This window comes from Peromyscus eremicus, chromosome 10 (assembly GCF_949786415.1).
Source record: "Peromyscus eremicus chromosome 10, PerEre_H2_v1, whole genome shotgun sequence".
Taxonomy (NCBI): Eukaryota; Metazoa; Chordata; class Mammalia; order Rodentia; family Cricetidae; genus Peromyscus; species Peromyscus eremicus.
Window position 1 is genome coordinate 23,670,568 of NC_081426.1, and position 13,781 is coordinate 23,684,348.

Genomic DNA, 13,781 nt, shown 5'->3' on the forward strand with positions numbered 1-13,781 from the left:
AAATAGCCTTTATAATAAGGTGGTAAATATATGCAAGTGTTTTTCTGGGTTCTGTAAGCTTTTTGAACATCCTGTTATAGGGGCACAAACCTTTAACCCAGCACCTGGAAGCAGAGACAGGTGGATCTCTCTGAGTTTGAGGTCAGCCTGGTCTACAAAGAGACCCTGCCCATTTGAACACAGTCTGATGGAGGCAGTCTTGGAAAGGGAGGCCCCATCCTGGATCTGTTTCCATCTCCAGGTAGAGAGAAGTTATGTTGTCTTTATATTTATTTGTGTGTCTGTCTGTCTGTCTGGATGCATGTACATGCCACAGTGAGAGTGAGCAGGTCAGAGGACTACTTGCAGGAGTCCATTCTTTTTCCACCATGTGGGTTCCAGGGACCAAACTCAGGCTGTCAGTCTTGGCACCAAGCACCTTTACCTGCTGAACCATCTAGCCACCCTCACAATTTCTTCCCTAATTCAGGCCATAGAAGCTAGAATTCCTCTTACTCAACACGGATCTGAAAACCCTAATGTTTTCCAGATTTTCTATTCTGGAGTTCACCACAAACAAATTCTTTTCATGGAACCATCTATCAGAACTGAATTAAATAAGAAGAAACCCAGTTGGTATTGATTGCTTACTTGCTGGTGGGGAGAAGTTTATCTATACCTTTCAGTTTTTGTTTTTGTTTTGTTTTGTGTGTGTGTGTGTGTGTGTCTCTGTGTGTGCATGTACATGTGCACACGCACTCAAAGAGACCAGAGGAGGGCATTGGGTATCTCTGCCTTATTTCCTTGAGACAGGGTCTTTCACTCAACCTGAAGCTAGGCTAACAACAACAAAGTCCCAGTGATCTTCCCATCTCCACCCTGTACAATGCTAGAGTTACAGGCTCACATGGCCATGGGGTTTTTTACATGGGCACTTGGGATCTGAACTCAGGTCTTCATGCTTGCACAGCAAGTGCTCTTACCCCTGAGTGATATGCGTAGGCATATCCACTTATACCTTTTGAGGTCACAAAAGGTTTTTGTGTCGATAAACAAGAAAAAGGTTTGTTTTTCTACACATTTCCTAAATCTGCTAAAGGACATATAAATGGAGGAAATCCTGTAATATCTCAGCATGTTCTTGAGAACTAAAGAACAATTTATAAACTGCCATCATCAATTCAACATCAATAATGTCCGACGTCTAACTGTAAGCTGATTAACATCCAAATCCTTGGTTACAACTCAGCAATACCTGTAAGACCACAGGGTATGTGCAGAGCCCCAGAGACTATTCCTCAAAGTACCTTCAAGGACACTAATTTCATCTTCTCCCCAAGAGTATTAGCAAGTAGGTGATCATTGATTTCATTAGCATGCAAAGTGCCTACTGTGAACACTCTGGTCATTTCATAATTAGTCACATCATCATTCCTTTAGTATAGGTTAGCAGCACTGTGACATAAGCAGATTAACTCTGGAAGCAGCTGCAGTGAGCACCGCAATGCCCATTCGCCTCACAAGGAGGACCAGGTACAGGCTCGCTTATCTTCTGGCAACAGTGACAAAACCCCAATTGTTCTCCGCACATGCACCTCCCAAAGGCCCTGACCTCCTGATGCTGTAGGGAATGCCTTCCAAAGTTTCCTCGGTGTGATCACCAGCATTTATAAATCAGGAAACCCAAACTGCACACCTTGCTCTGGAATTCGTTCCTTAGGGATATGAACATCCTCCAGCCCAAGCAGGCCCCACCATATTCCAGAACAGACAGCCATGACAACAGCAGCCTTGCAAGGCTGATCAGCGGCCTTACGAAAGGCAGTGTTGTGAGGATATGGAAAGCTGGAGCCAGAAGAGCTATTCTCTGAAGCAGTGTCACAGACCCTTCCTTTGAAATTTTATTTTCCAGATTGAGACTTGAATAATCTGGCTGAAAATTAAGGTAAAAATAATACCTTAAAACACACTAAGGCTACACGACTGCTCAATTTCAGTGATCAGAACGAAGGAAACTTGAGAGCCTTCCCCATCTGGATGTCTGGCTAGCACAGGCTGCACAGCGCGAGGAGCTCAAGCAGCGCAGCTGACTGCTCGCAGACCCTCACCAAGTTTGTCTGTGGATGAGATAATGTCAGCGGGCACGGAGGAGTCCAGATCAGCATCCAAAATCCCCAGGGGGTCCAGCTGTGCTACATGGTGCCCTCGTATCTATGAGTGGGCCAACAATGAGAGGGGAGGACACACACAAAAGGACAGGAGAAAAAAAAGAGGGAAGGGGCAAAAAAAAGTAAAATTACATTAAAATTAGCATTTACATATTAATTCTCACCCACGTTTGAAGAAACAGTTACCGGAGCATCATCAAAATTTACACAACTAATTCCGAGAGGATCAAGTTTTGCAATGTGGTGACCCCTGACCTGGAATAATAACACAAGCAAGTCATTAAGCAGATCCAGTAAGCTACAGGAAGGGGTAAAAGAGTTATACTTCATACAAATCTTTCTCAGAAAGGAACATAGCTCAATGAACCCATAAAACAGAATTAGTTCTTAAAAAAACAGTATAAAACAGTTTATTTTAAAATGCATTACTGTGAGCTGGGCCTGCTAGCACAGACCTATACTCTAAGCTACTTACAAGATTGAAGCCCAGAATTAAAAATTCAAGACCTGCCTGGATAACTTAGTGAGATCCTGGCTCAACGTAAGAGAGCTAAGGATATATATATAGCTCATGGTAGAGCACTTGCTTAGCAAAACTCAAGGCCATAGGTTCAACTTCCAGTAAAGCACACACACAAAAACAATCAAAAAAACCCAAACAACCCAAAACATTATTGCACATAAATACTCTTTTACGAGAATAAAAATGGAATGTATTTCTCAAATTATAATAAACTTGGCTATTTAAAAATGAACTGTATCTTGGGGATCCTCACAGTTTTTCTAGATCAATGGAAATGAGATATGCTGGGAGAACTGTTACTCTAGTGTAAAGACAATTATTTCCCTGCGGACGAAAACGCAGGCTTAGGTGTTGGCTGTGACTGAAAGGTTATAAACAAGGTGCTATCTGATTAAGGGAAGGTTTGCTTTTCTTATATATCCAAGTGTGTGGAGGACTAAGGGCTCTGGCCCTAATGCTGCAGACTAGGTCACACATAGAACTCAATCTTCCACTACTACACTGGTTTAAGGCACTTGATCGAACTATTTAAAAAAACAGAAGAGGGGGCTAGAGAGGTGGCTCAGCACTTAAAGAGCACTGGTCTTCCAGAGGCTCCAGGTTCCATTCCCAGCATCTACATGGAGGCTAACAAACATCTGTAACTCTAGTTCCAGAGGATCTAATTCCCTCTTTGGCCTCCATGGGCACCAGGTACACGTGTGGTACACATACATACAGGCAAATTAACCATTAACACAAAATAATACAAAATTAAAAATAGGAGACTGGGGTAGAGCTCAGTGGTAGAGCACTGCGAACCACTTGTGTACCCATGGGCTGCATCCAATCTCCAGCACCATCAAAACAAAGGAGAGGAGAGGGTGGAGAAATCCCATTTAAAAATTTTTAAAAATATATTTATTTTTGAGACAGGGTCTACTACTATGTAGCCCCAATTGGCCTGGAACTTGCTATGCAGACCAAGGTGGCCAAAAAAAAAAAAAAAAAAAAAATCACAGAGGCCCACCTGCCTCTGCCTCCTAAGTGCTAGAATTAAACATGTATGCCACCACACTCAGAAAATTCCTTCAAGTTTAAGTGTTTTTATTTTGTTTTTGTTTTTTAGTTAGGAATGTTTCTGTCACAGTTCTTGCTAGCAACTTGAGAAGAACAGCAGATGGTGAGAAGACACTAGAAACTAGATTAAAAATGTTACTGGAGCCAACATCTAAATGCTGTATGGTCAGAGCTATAGCATTTATAGCATTCTGTCCATCTCCTTCCCATGTTAGCACACATGTCCCAAGAAGAAGTTCTCCTTGAAGAGTACAGCAGGAAAAAGACTGAGGACCTAGGACCTTCCTGTACAACCACCACTAGGAAACTGAAGCACGAGGCAGAAACCAGAGCTCAGGGCAAGCTCCTAGATTCTACTGCTGCATCCATGCTAGAGTAGGCAATGGGGCCTGGACTCTCACTGGAGGACCTGGAAGGAAGCTACCTGGTTTATTTTTCTGTACCTTTCCTCCTTGGATCTACTCAAACTTTAAGGTCTGAACTCTGGCTCCCCAACAGAGGTGGCCAGGGAGGAAGATCTTTGGTTACTCTGCTTAAATGGAGAAAAGCCAGGAAAAAAAGAGTCCAGTCCTGCTGAATATATCTGATGAGGCTAGCTGCTTGCTGGCAGAATTTAGATATAACATCCTTGCCTCACTCACATTTTGCAGACTCAGGTCCTCTTCCCTACTCTCTGGCTTCTGTCTCTAAACTGTATGGATTTACTTTTTTTTCCCCCCGACAGGGTTTCTCCTGTAGTTTTGGTGCCTGTCCTGGATCTCCTCTGTAGACTAGGCTGGCCTCAAACTCAGAGATCCACCTGGCTTTGCCTCCCGAGTGCTGGGATTAAAGGTGTGCACCACCGCCGCCCAGCATGGATTTACTTTTTTTACAGTATTCAGTTGTTACCTGAGATGGGACATCCATCCATCCCATAGCACTGCTCTTCTCACTAACTCTGCAACCCTTCCATGCCCACATACTGACTTGCCTATTTATGAACAGAAATCATGAGCTATTATGAGACAGACCATTAAAGTGGAAGATTTGCTCAATTATGGTAGTTTTGCTTCTTTTCTCTTATATATTTGATATTTGCCTCTATAAGACCAAAGCAGGAAGGAAACAGTTGGCATTTGGAAGAGAAGTGAAACAATGCACATCCAGAAAGGCCTAGGGAATAATGCATCTTGTATGATATTGATGGACAGCCACTGCTCACCTGATATGCCCTGATGAGAGATTGCACTGCCAAGTGGTCCTCCACGAGTTTGTCGACGTTAGGTTGTGCCTCCACCAGGGACTGTGCATGGGCCATGGTAGCCAGGGAGCTTCGACTCAGGGAAAGAGGACTCTGGTAGGCAGTGCCAGGAGGGGCTCCAGCATTGGTGTTTCGGAAAAAAATATCCCATGACTAAAGACAAAAAGAACACAATTATGCGACTCTCCCCTAAATGCCATATACAACTATCCTCTACAAGAAGGCAACACTGTCATTTCCTTGTATTTCTATTTTTATTTACTTCAGATTTCAATAATTTTATTTATTTATTTATTTATTTATTTATAATTTATTTATTTATTTATTTATTTAGGTTCTTTGAGACAGGGTTCCTCTGTGTAGTTTTGGTGCCTGTCCTGGATCTCGCTCTGTAGACCAGGCTGGCCTTGAACTCACAGAGATTCACGTCTCTGCCTCCCAAGTGCTGGAATTAAAGGCACGTGCCACTGCCACCTGACTGATTTCAATAATTTAATCTGCATTTTGTATTGTAAATTATATACTATATATTACTTAACTCACCTCACACAAGATGTAAATTTTAAAATATTTAAAGATATATGTTTTTAAAATTTTACTTATTTTTTTGTGTAGATATGTGTCTTAGTTAGGGTTTTCATTGCTGTCAAGAGACACCATGCCCACGGTAACTCTTATAAAGGAATCATTTAATTGGAGTGACTTGCTTACAGGTCAGAGGTTCAGTCCATTATCATCATGGTGGGGAGCAGGGTGGTGTGCAGGCATATGTGGTGCTAGAGCTGAGAGTCCTCCATCTTGAGGGCAACAGAAAGTTGACTGAGACACTAGGCAGTATTCTGAGCACAGGACTCATCAAAGGCCACACACACACACACACACACACACACACTTCCTTCAACAAGGCCATAACCACTCCAACAAAGCCACACCTCTATAAGTGACAATCCCTGAGATTATAGGGACCAATTACATTCAAACTACCACAACATGCCTGCTCGCGTATCTGTATGTTCACTGTTTATGTGCCTGTGGAAGCCAGAAGAGGGCATTGGATGCCCTGGAAATAGAGTTCCAGGTAGTTCTAAGCTGCCCAGATAGCTGGGAACCAAACTAAGTCCTCTTAGTGCTCTTAACTGCTAAGTCAACTCTCTAGCTCCTTAAAATAGTTTAGAGATCAGAGATGAAGACTTATTTCCACTGAGAAGGAAAAAAAAAATCAACCATTAAAAGATAGGGTCTTTGTGGATGATAGTGGTGGTGGTGAGCATGAAGTCAGGATCTGACTAAGGAAGTCACTATTTAGCTGAAACTGGCTTTGATTTCATGATCCTATTGTGGAACATTTGTACACTGTGTGAAGATGTATTGCTGTGATTGGCGTGATAAAAAGCTGAACGGCCAATAGTTAGGCAGAAGGTATAGGCAAGACTTCCGGGCAGAGAGAGAGAAAACTAGGAGTAAGAATCTAGGTGTGCAAGAGATACGAAACAAGTTAGACATATAGAAATGGAGAAGTAAAAAAGCCATGTGATGAAGGGAGATTAATAGAAGCAGATTAGGTAGTTGGGTTTCCTAATTAATAAGTCTCCGTGTCATTGTTTGGGAGCTAGCTGGCAGAGCAGAGATCCCCTTGCTTTGTTATTCCCAGTGCTGGGATCACAGGCTCATGCTACCATTATACAACTTTGAAAGTCTTCTTTGCAATAGAGTTTCTAAACTTTCCCATCAGTAAACTCTGATTAGATTGTCTTCAAAAAGTATGCAGGGTGAAAACTTACTAGACTTTTGGCTTACTTTCCTAGGAACTCTGCAAAGATACTACCCAGGTATGTGTTTTTTTGGGAGTGGGTGGGATGGGTGGGTGTGGTATGGGGAGGTTAGTGGCTATCAACGATTGTCTGTGCCTGGGGGTAGCAGGTAAAGATGACTCAATAAATCATAATATTGATCATTAAAGTTCTTTGTCTTGAAAAAAAATAATTGTTTTATCATGCTAGGAATGAAACCCCAGGCCCTAAACATGCTAGGCAAGTGATCTGCCAGTGACCCTCTTCTTCACCCCCACTCTATTTGGTCATCTGGTTTTTGTAGACTTAGCTCTTTCATGATAGTGTCCAGACACCAACATATCTGATTTATGAATATATCTATATGCTCTTGGTACATAAACCAGGAAGCTCCCTGCAACTACACAAAGGCCTGATTGCCTCTTAGAGAGCAGAGCAGCCTCTCATTCTAAAATACTTATGAAGACTTTCCTGGGCTGGAGAGATGGCTCAGAGGTTAAGAGCACTGGCTGCTCTTCCAAAGGTACTGAGTTCAATTCCCAGCAATCACATGTTGGCTTACAACCATCTGTAATGAGATCTGGTGCCCTCTTCTGGCCTGCAGGGATGTGTGCAGGCAGAACACTGTATACACACACACACAAAAAAAAAAAAACCAAAAAACCAAAAAACCCTACACTTATTACAGCTAGCACGGTGGAGACCCTGGCAGCAAAAGTAACTACCACAGTGAGTTAATTTTTCATTCTATTGGACATGATAAATTTAATTCAATAGTTTTATACAGTTCGATTGGCTTTGAGAATTATAAATTTATAAACTCAAGATCCATTTGCTTTTGGGATACCATCTTACAAGGACTCCAATTTGCAATAAGGCTCATTAAGGAAGGGAATGGCTCAGTTGCCTTTAGCCTACTGGCTATGGGTAGGTTAGGACTTCTGTTGGTCTTTTCTGTGTCGAACACACAGATTGCAAGCCCAGCACCACTTTGAGATCTTTGGCAGCAGTTACCTCTGCAGCTCACACATGATTGAGCCTGTATGATAATGAGTATTCAGAGACGAGTAATGCCTGGGGAGCGTTCACCAACCTAAGACAGAGCGCCTGTGTGGCCTGGGCAGGCGTCTCCATGACAGGTAAGGTGACCTGCTTACGTCCCATGCAACCTAAGTCAGAAGCTCATTTTCTAGTAAAAGGGGGACCTGTAGGGTCCTGGCCCCCGTTTTGGGTAACTGTTGCCTTGCTTGCTGACCTTGACCTTGATATCCTCCCTATACTAATTCCCTGCCGGGTTCCACCCTCCTGAATGCTTAAGGGAAGTTCTGTGTATCCTACATAATGGGCATTAACAGCTTAGATGCAAGATTGTAAAACATCAGTAGCGAACTTCTGCCCTCTGGGGTTCTCCCATTGTGCTGTAAGCCTGTATTTAAGACCTCCTCCCTCCTTCAATAAACGGCATGGGGGGGGAGATAAATTAAAAAAAAAAAAAGGACTTTCCTAAAATGCTTATAACAGTCTACAGTAAGAACATACTTCTTTGTATTCATTTAAAAAAAAAAATTAGAAGGGAGCTAGAGAGTTAAGTCTACTCTTCCAAAGGACCTGGGTTCAATTCCCAGCACTCACATGGCAGCTCACAACTGTCTTGTTAACTCCAGTTCCAGAGGATCTGACACCCTCACAGGTATACATGCAGGTAAAACACCAATGCACATAAAAATAAATCTCAAAAAAAGAAAACTGTTTAAAAACAAACCATTTGGGCTGGGCATGGTGGTGCAAACCTTTAACTCTCCCACCTAGGAGGCAGAGCCAAGGTGAATCTCTGTGAGTTAGAAGCCAGCCTAGTCTACATAGTGAGTTTTAGGTAAGGCAAGGCTCCACAGCAAAACACTGTCCTAAAACCAAACAAGCATACAAAAAATACTGGGAGTATGATTGCATAGTCTTGTGAGTATGGTAAAAACACTGCCCACTTTAATGGTGTCATTGTGTTATATAAACTATACTCCAATGATAATTTTTAAATGTTTTAACAATTATTACCTTTGTGGTTAATTAACTGGGCGTTCGTTGGGGAAGATGGATCTGATGTTCTTTTCAGGTACCTACCATGAAACCTACTATAAGAAACATTCAGACATAAGCTGATTGTCTGAGCCATGAAAAAAGAGGTTACAGAGTTGAGGGGTGGTAGTGCATGCCCTTAAGATCTCAGAGTTCGAGGTCAGCCAGGTTTACAAAGTGAGCAGAGCAGAGCAGCCAAGGCTATACAGAAAAACCTGTCTCTAAAAACAGAACAAACAAACAAAAAAGAAGTTACAACTTTACTTTTCAAAAGATATTATCCAAGTGTTTGCAACACAAATCCAGGATGTAAATTTCTCAAAACTATAACCTTAATCTTCCTCTACCAATTTGGCTTTCACCAAAACTCACTCTGGCTCTTTCTCTAATGTGGGAGAAAGCAATATTTCTACCTGAGTGGGGAAAAATGGAAGAGAGGGCTGTTAGCATCCCATTCAGACCCTGCCAGTTTCTATACAAGACATCTAGAAGATGGCTATCCACAAAACTTGGATAGCCCCAGGTGCTTCGGACTTCATGGAACCTTTCCAGTAGGCCCAACAGAGCTCCCTACATTTGGAATCAGGGATGAGCAATGCCAGCATTTGGTTTGCCATCCTCCTTCTGGAGGAAGACATTAATGAAGACTGCATACTTTGGCTATAGGTGCTTGTTTTAGAAACAGAGGTGATCAATAACAGCACATTGGGTATCAGTCCAGAAGAAATGACCATGGACCACATCGTTTAGTGGTCCATCTTCAAATACTCAGTCCAAGAAATCATTAGCTAGCTCTCCCTGGCCTATACCCAGGCCTTCAGCAGAAGTCTCTCCAATGTAGCAGCAAACTGGGCAGGAGACAATCCCACCCTATCCCATCCCAGCACTGCATGCTGACAAGCAGCTCCTCCCACTATACCCTCAAGAAGACTCTGTATCACTCCAAACTAGCTCCAGTAGCTGGCTCACTTAGTCCAACTCTGACACTCAGGGTCTTAGGGCTGAAGAGTAGCATAACCTTGACAGTAAGTAGCCCATGAAGAACAGCACAACCCAAACCACCTTCTTTTTACTTTCATAGCACCCCTCAGGGCTGGGGAACCAAACCCAGAGCCTCTCATAGACCAAGTAGGCTCTCTACCATTGAACTAAATCCAAAGCATGATTTCTTCCTTTATTTTCTAACAAGGTCTCATGTGTCTCAGGCTGCTCTTAAACTTGCTATGTAGCTGAGGATGACCTTGACCTTCTTTTTTCTTTTTTGATTTTTCAAGACAGGGTTTCTCTATGAAACAGTCCTAGCTGTCCTGGAACTTGCTTTGTAGATCAGGCTAGCCTGGAACTCACAGAGATTTGCCTGTCTCTGCCTCCCCAGTGCTGGGATTAAAGGGGTGTGCCACCATCATCCCTTGCCTTTACTCCTCTAGAATGCTGGGATTCCAATTGTGTGCCACCTTACCTGGTTTATGCAGTGCTGGAGGACTTCGTGCTTAGAAAAACAGTCTAACAACTGTAGCTATAACCCCAGTCCCCACACTTTGTTTTTTAGAAAGGGTCTCACTATGGCCAACTGGCCAGGAATTTACTCTGTAGCTTAGGTTGGCCTGGAACGCAGACATCTGTCTGCCTCAGCTTCCTAAGTGCTGGGATTAAAGGCATGTGCCACCACAGCCCAGCTTCCCAAACACTCTTAAATTCTTTAAATACACTATACCTACTGTGGAATAATCCTTCTGTACATTGTGAAAATGTGTTGCTCTCATAGTTTTTTTTTTTTTTTTTTAAAGCTGACTGGCTAACAGCTAGGCAGGATTTTCAGGGCAGAGAGAATGTTAAGCAGAAGGGTGGAGTCAGAGGAGTTGCCAGCCAGCAGGAAAGGAGGCAGGACCTGCAGAAGAGGTAAAAGCCATGAGCCTCAGGGCAGCAAATAGATTAATAGAAAAGGGCTAATTTAAGTTGGAAGAACTAGTTAGTAATAAGCCTAAGGTATCGGCCAAGCATTTATAATTAATATTAAGTCTCCATGTCAGTTATTTGGAGACTGGCATGCGACAAAGAAAAGTCCACCTACATATCCCTACTTCTGTCTCGTGGAATTCACTAAGAACCCAGAAACAGTACCTAAGACCAAGACCTAAAACTGATAATTTACCTGAGCTATAAAAAACGACATTGTACCCGGGCGCTGGTGGTGCACACCTTTAATTCCAGCACTCAAGAGGCAGAGGCAGGCAGATCGCTGTGAGTTTGAGGCCAGCCTGGTCTACAGAACTAGTTCCAGGACAGCTAGGACTGTTACACGGAGAAACCCTGTCTCAAAAAAACAAAAAACAAACAAAAAAAAATGACATTGTAAAATCCTGGTAAGCAACAGCCACTTATGGATCAGAATCCAAACACTATAGTAAAAATCAAAACTTTTGAAACCAAGCACGATGGTGCACTCAGGAGAGTATGGCAGGAGAACTGACAATTCAAGGCTAGCTTGTGCTACACAGAAAGACACCCATGTTGGAAAAGGGGCAGGTACAGCAGCAGGGCTTGGTTTCAAGGCAACTGAGAAGGCTAAGAAGCAGGAAGGTGAGTTCAATGCTAGAGCTGGGGATACAGCTCAACTGGTAAAATGTTTGACACATAAGCGTGAATGCCTGAGCCAGGTATGAGGGTATGCACCAATAATCCTTGTGCTGGGGAGGTAAAGATCATACCTGGGGCTTGCCAGCAAGCCAATTGAGTCAAACTGGCAGACTCTAGATTCAATGATAGACTCTGCCTCAAAAAATAAAGTAGGGAGGCTAAGGTCATGGCTCAGTGCTTGCTGTACAGGCATGAGGAACTGAGTTCAAATCCTGAGCACACATTTAAAAATTAGGCACGGTGACACACACCAGCTCCCTGTGACCTTCTTTTGTGTTTAAAACTCCAGGTGATTTTCAATCGGCTAAAGACAACAGACAGAAACTCTGCTTGTACTAAAGCCAGTCCAAAAAAAAAAACAAAAAAAAAAGGTTATACCAGTACTCTCGAGTTTCCAAAGGGGAAAACAAAGGTGATACAGCTCCAGCGGCTCTCCTCAGAGAAACTGACAGCTGGATCAGTGGGAAAGGACTTCACAGCAGAGTTTCCTGCAACAGGAATGGTTTCTTGTCCACAAGACAGAGGCAGTTGGACTCTGACTCCAGGAGGATGGAGGGTGGTGGTGGCAGTGGTGACTTCTGAGTCATGCTGACCTTTGCTCATGTCCCCAGGCCCACCACACCCATTTCTAAGGTCATCTGCCTCTCCAACTTCTTACTTGGCATGTTTCATAAACAAGGAAAATATTTGTCTCCTTGCCTACATTAGTACTAGACTGTACAAAGTTCACAACATTCTAAAAGAAAAAGGTTAAAATATCACAGTAGGTGGGCAAGGTTACAAATGACACCCAAGGAGCAGGAAGCTGTGAAGAAAATTAGGTCTGGACAAGAGAGAGGCTACAGGTACAGGAGGTGCCTATCCTTAGGCACCAGTCTCTGCACCTACTAAGCATTTTTGGGACTCTCAGAAAATACAGTTTCTTTTTCTTTTTTTGGTATATTGTACATGTGTGCATACATGTTTATGTATATGAAGAATTTGTGGGTCATGTGTGTGCACAAGGATGTGGGTGCCAGGGGTATCATCTTCCACAACTGCTCTTTACCACAGCTTTTTCAGACAGGGTCTCTCACTGTACTTTGAGCTCACTGCTACAGCTAGACTGGCTTGCTACAAAGCCCCAGGGATCCTACTGTCTCCACCTCCCCAGTGATGGGACTACAGGTGTGTACTGCCCACTGTGGCCCTATTTTACATGGGTGTTAGGGATTTAATTCAGGTCGCTGCTTTACTAACTGAACCATCCCACTAACTCAAAATACCCATTTTTTCTTCTTTAAAAAGAGTTTTTTTTTTTAAAAACCTGTTTCTGGCTAGGCAGTGGTGGTGCACGCCTTTAATCCCAGCACTTGGGAGGCAGAGGCAGGCGGACCTCTGTGAGTTCAAGGTCAGGCTGGTCTACAAGGTTGAGTTCCAGGACACCCAGGGCTACAGAGAGAAACCCTGTCTCTAACAAACCAACAAAAACAACAACAACCGTTTTGGGGCCAGTGATGTGGCTCTGTGGTTAAGGGCACTTGCTGCCAAGCCTGGCAACCTGAGTTCAATCCCTGGAGTCCATGGTGGAAGGAAAGAACCAACTCCCAAGAGCTGTCCTCTGACTTTCACATGCATACCATGGCACTACCCCTCACTCTCAAAATAAATAAATGTAAGAACAATGTTAAAAATCCATTTCTGGTCCAAATCAACAAACATCCATTAAAGGCTCACTATATGAATCATGCTGAATGGATGGAACTAGAAAATATCATCCTGAGTGAGATAACCCAAACCCAAAAGGACAAACATGGTATGTACTCACTCGTAAGTGGATTCTAGATATAAAGCAAAGGACCATCAGACTGCAACCCACAGCTCCAGGGAGGCTACCTAGCAGGGGAGACCCTAGGATGACTGTGGCTTATAATAAGTTTTGGTTTTACTCAATCACTGGGCAAGCTTCAGTGAAACATTTTACTATTATTAGGATAAGAATTTGTACTATATCAAGCCGGTAACAGAAAAGAATAAAATAAAAAAGAATCATGCTGTAAGGCTTGGGAACAAGAAGATAAATTAAAGTGAGCTTCTACTCTACAGTAAGATTTTTTAAAAAGTAAATATGTGAATTCACAAAATGTACAATGTACACAAATGTTGAGAAGAGAGGACACTTATTCACAGGGCATTTCCGGGTCCTGAGTCTTGAAGAGCAGGTGGGACCCATGGAAGCTGAAGGGAGAAAGATCACGTGCTGAAGACCACACTACAGCTACACTAGGAAGGTAAGATGGTATGGGAAGAACCAGACTAGGAAGCTGTGCTGA

The 13,781-nt window shown here is 43.0% G+C and overlaps 1 protein-coding gene across 7 annotated transcripts in view; it reads right to left on the reverse strand.

The window, feature by feature from the left end:
• The window catches only part of Ogdh (oxoglutarate dehydrogenase), a 75,576-nt gene that overhangs the window by 42,016 nt on the left and 19,779 nt on the right, over window positions 1-13,781 (reverse strand). For 6 of the 7 annotated variants that reach the window (XM_059275483.1, XM_059275485.1, XM_059275489.1 and 3 more), the window contains exons 3-4: window positions 4,931-5,122; window positions 2,088-2,190 (exon numbers count right to left, since the gene is read on the reverse strand). In XM_059275483.1, coding sequence (XP_059131466.1) covers window positions 2,088-2,190; window positions 4,931-5,122 — 295 coding nt within the window. Of the gene's footprint in view, window positions 1-2,087; window positions 2,191-2,311; window positions 2,403-4,930; window positions 5,123-13,781 lie in introns of all 7 variants that reach the window. The other variant, XM_059275490.1, reaches the window with a different exon arrangement.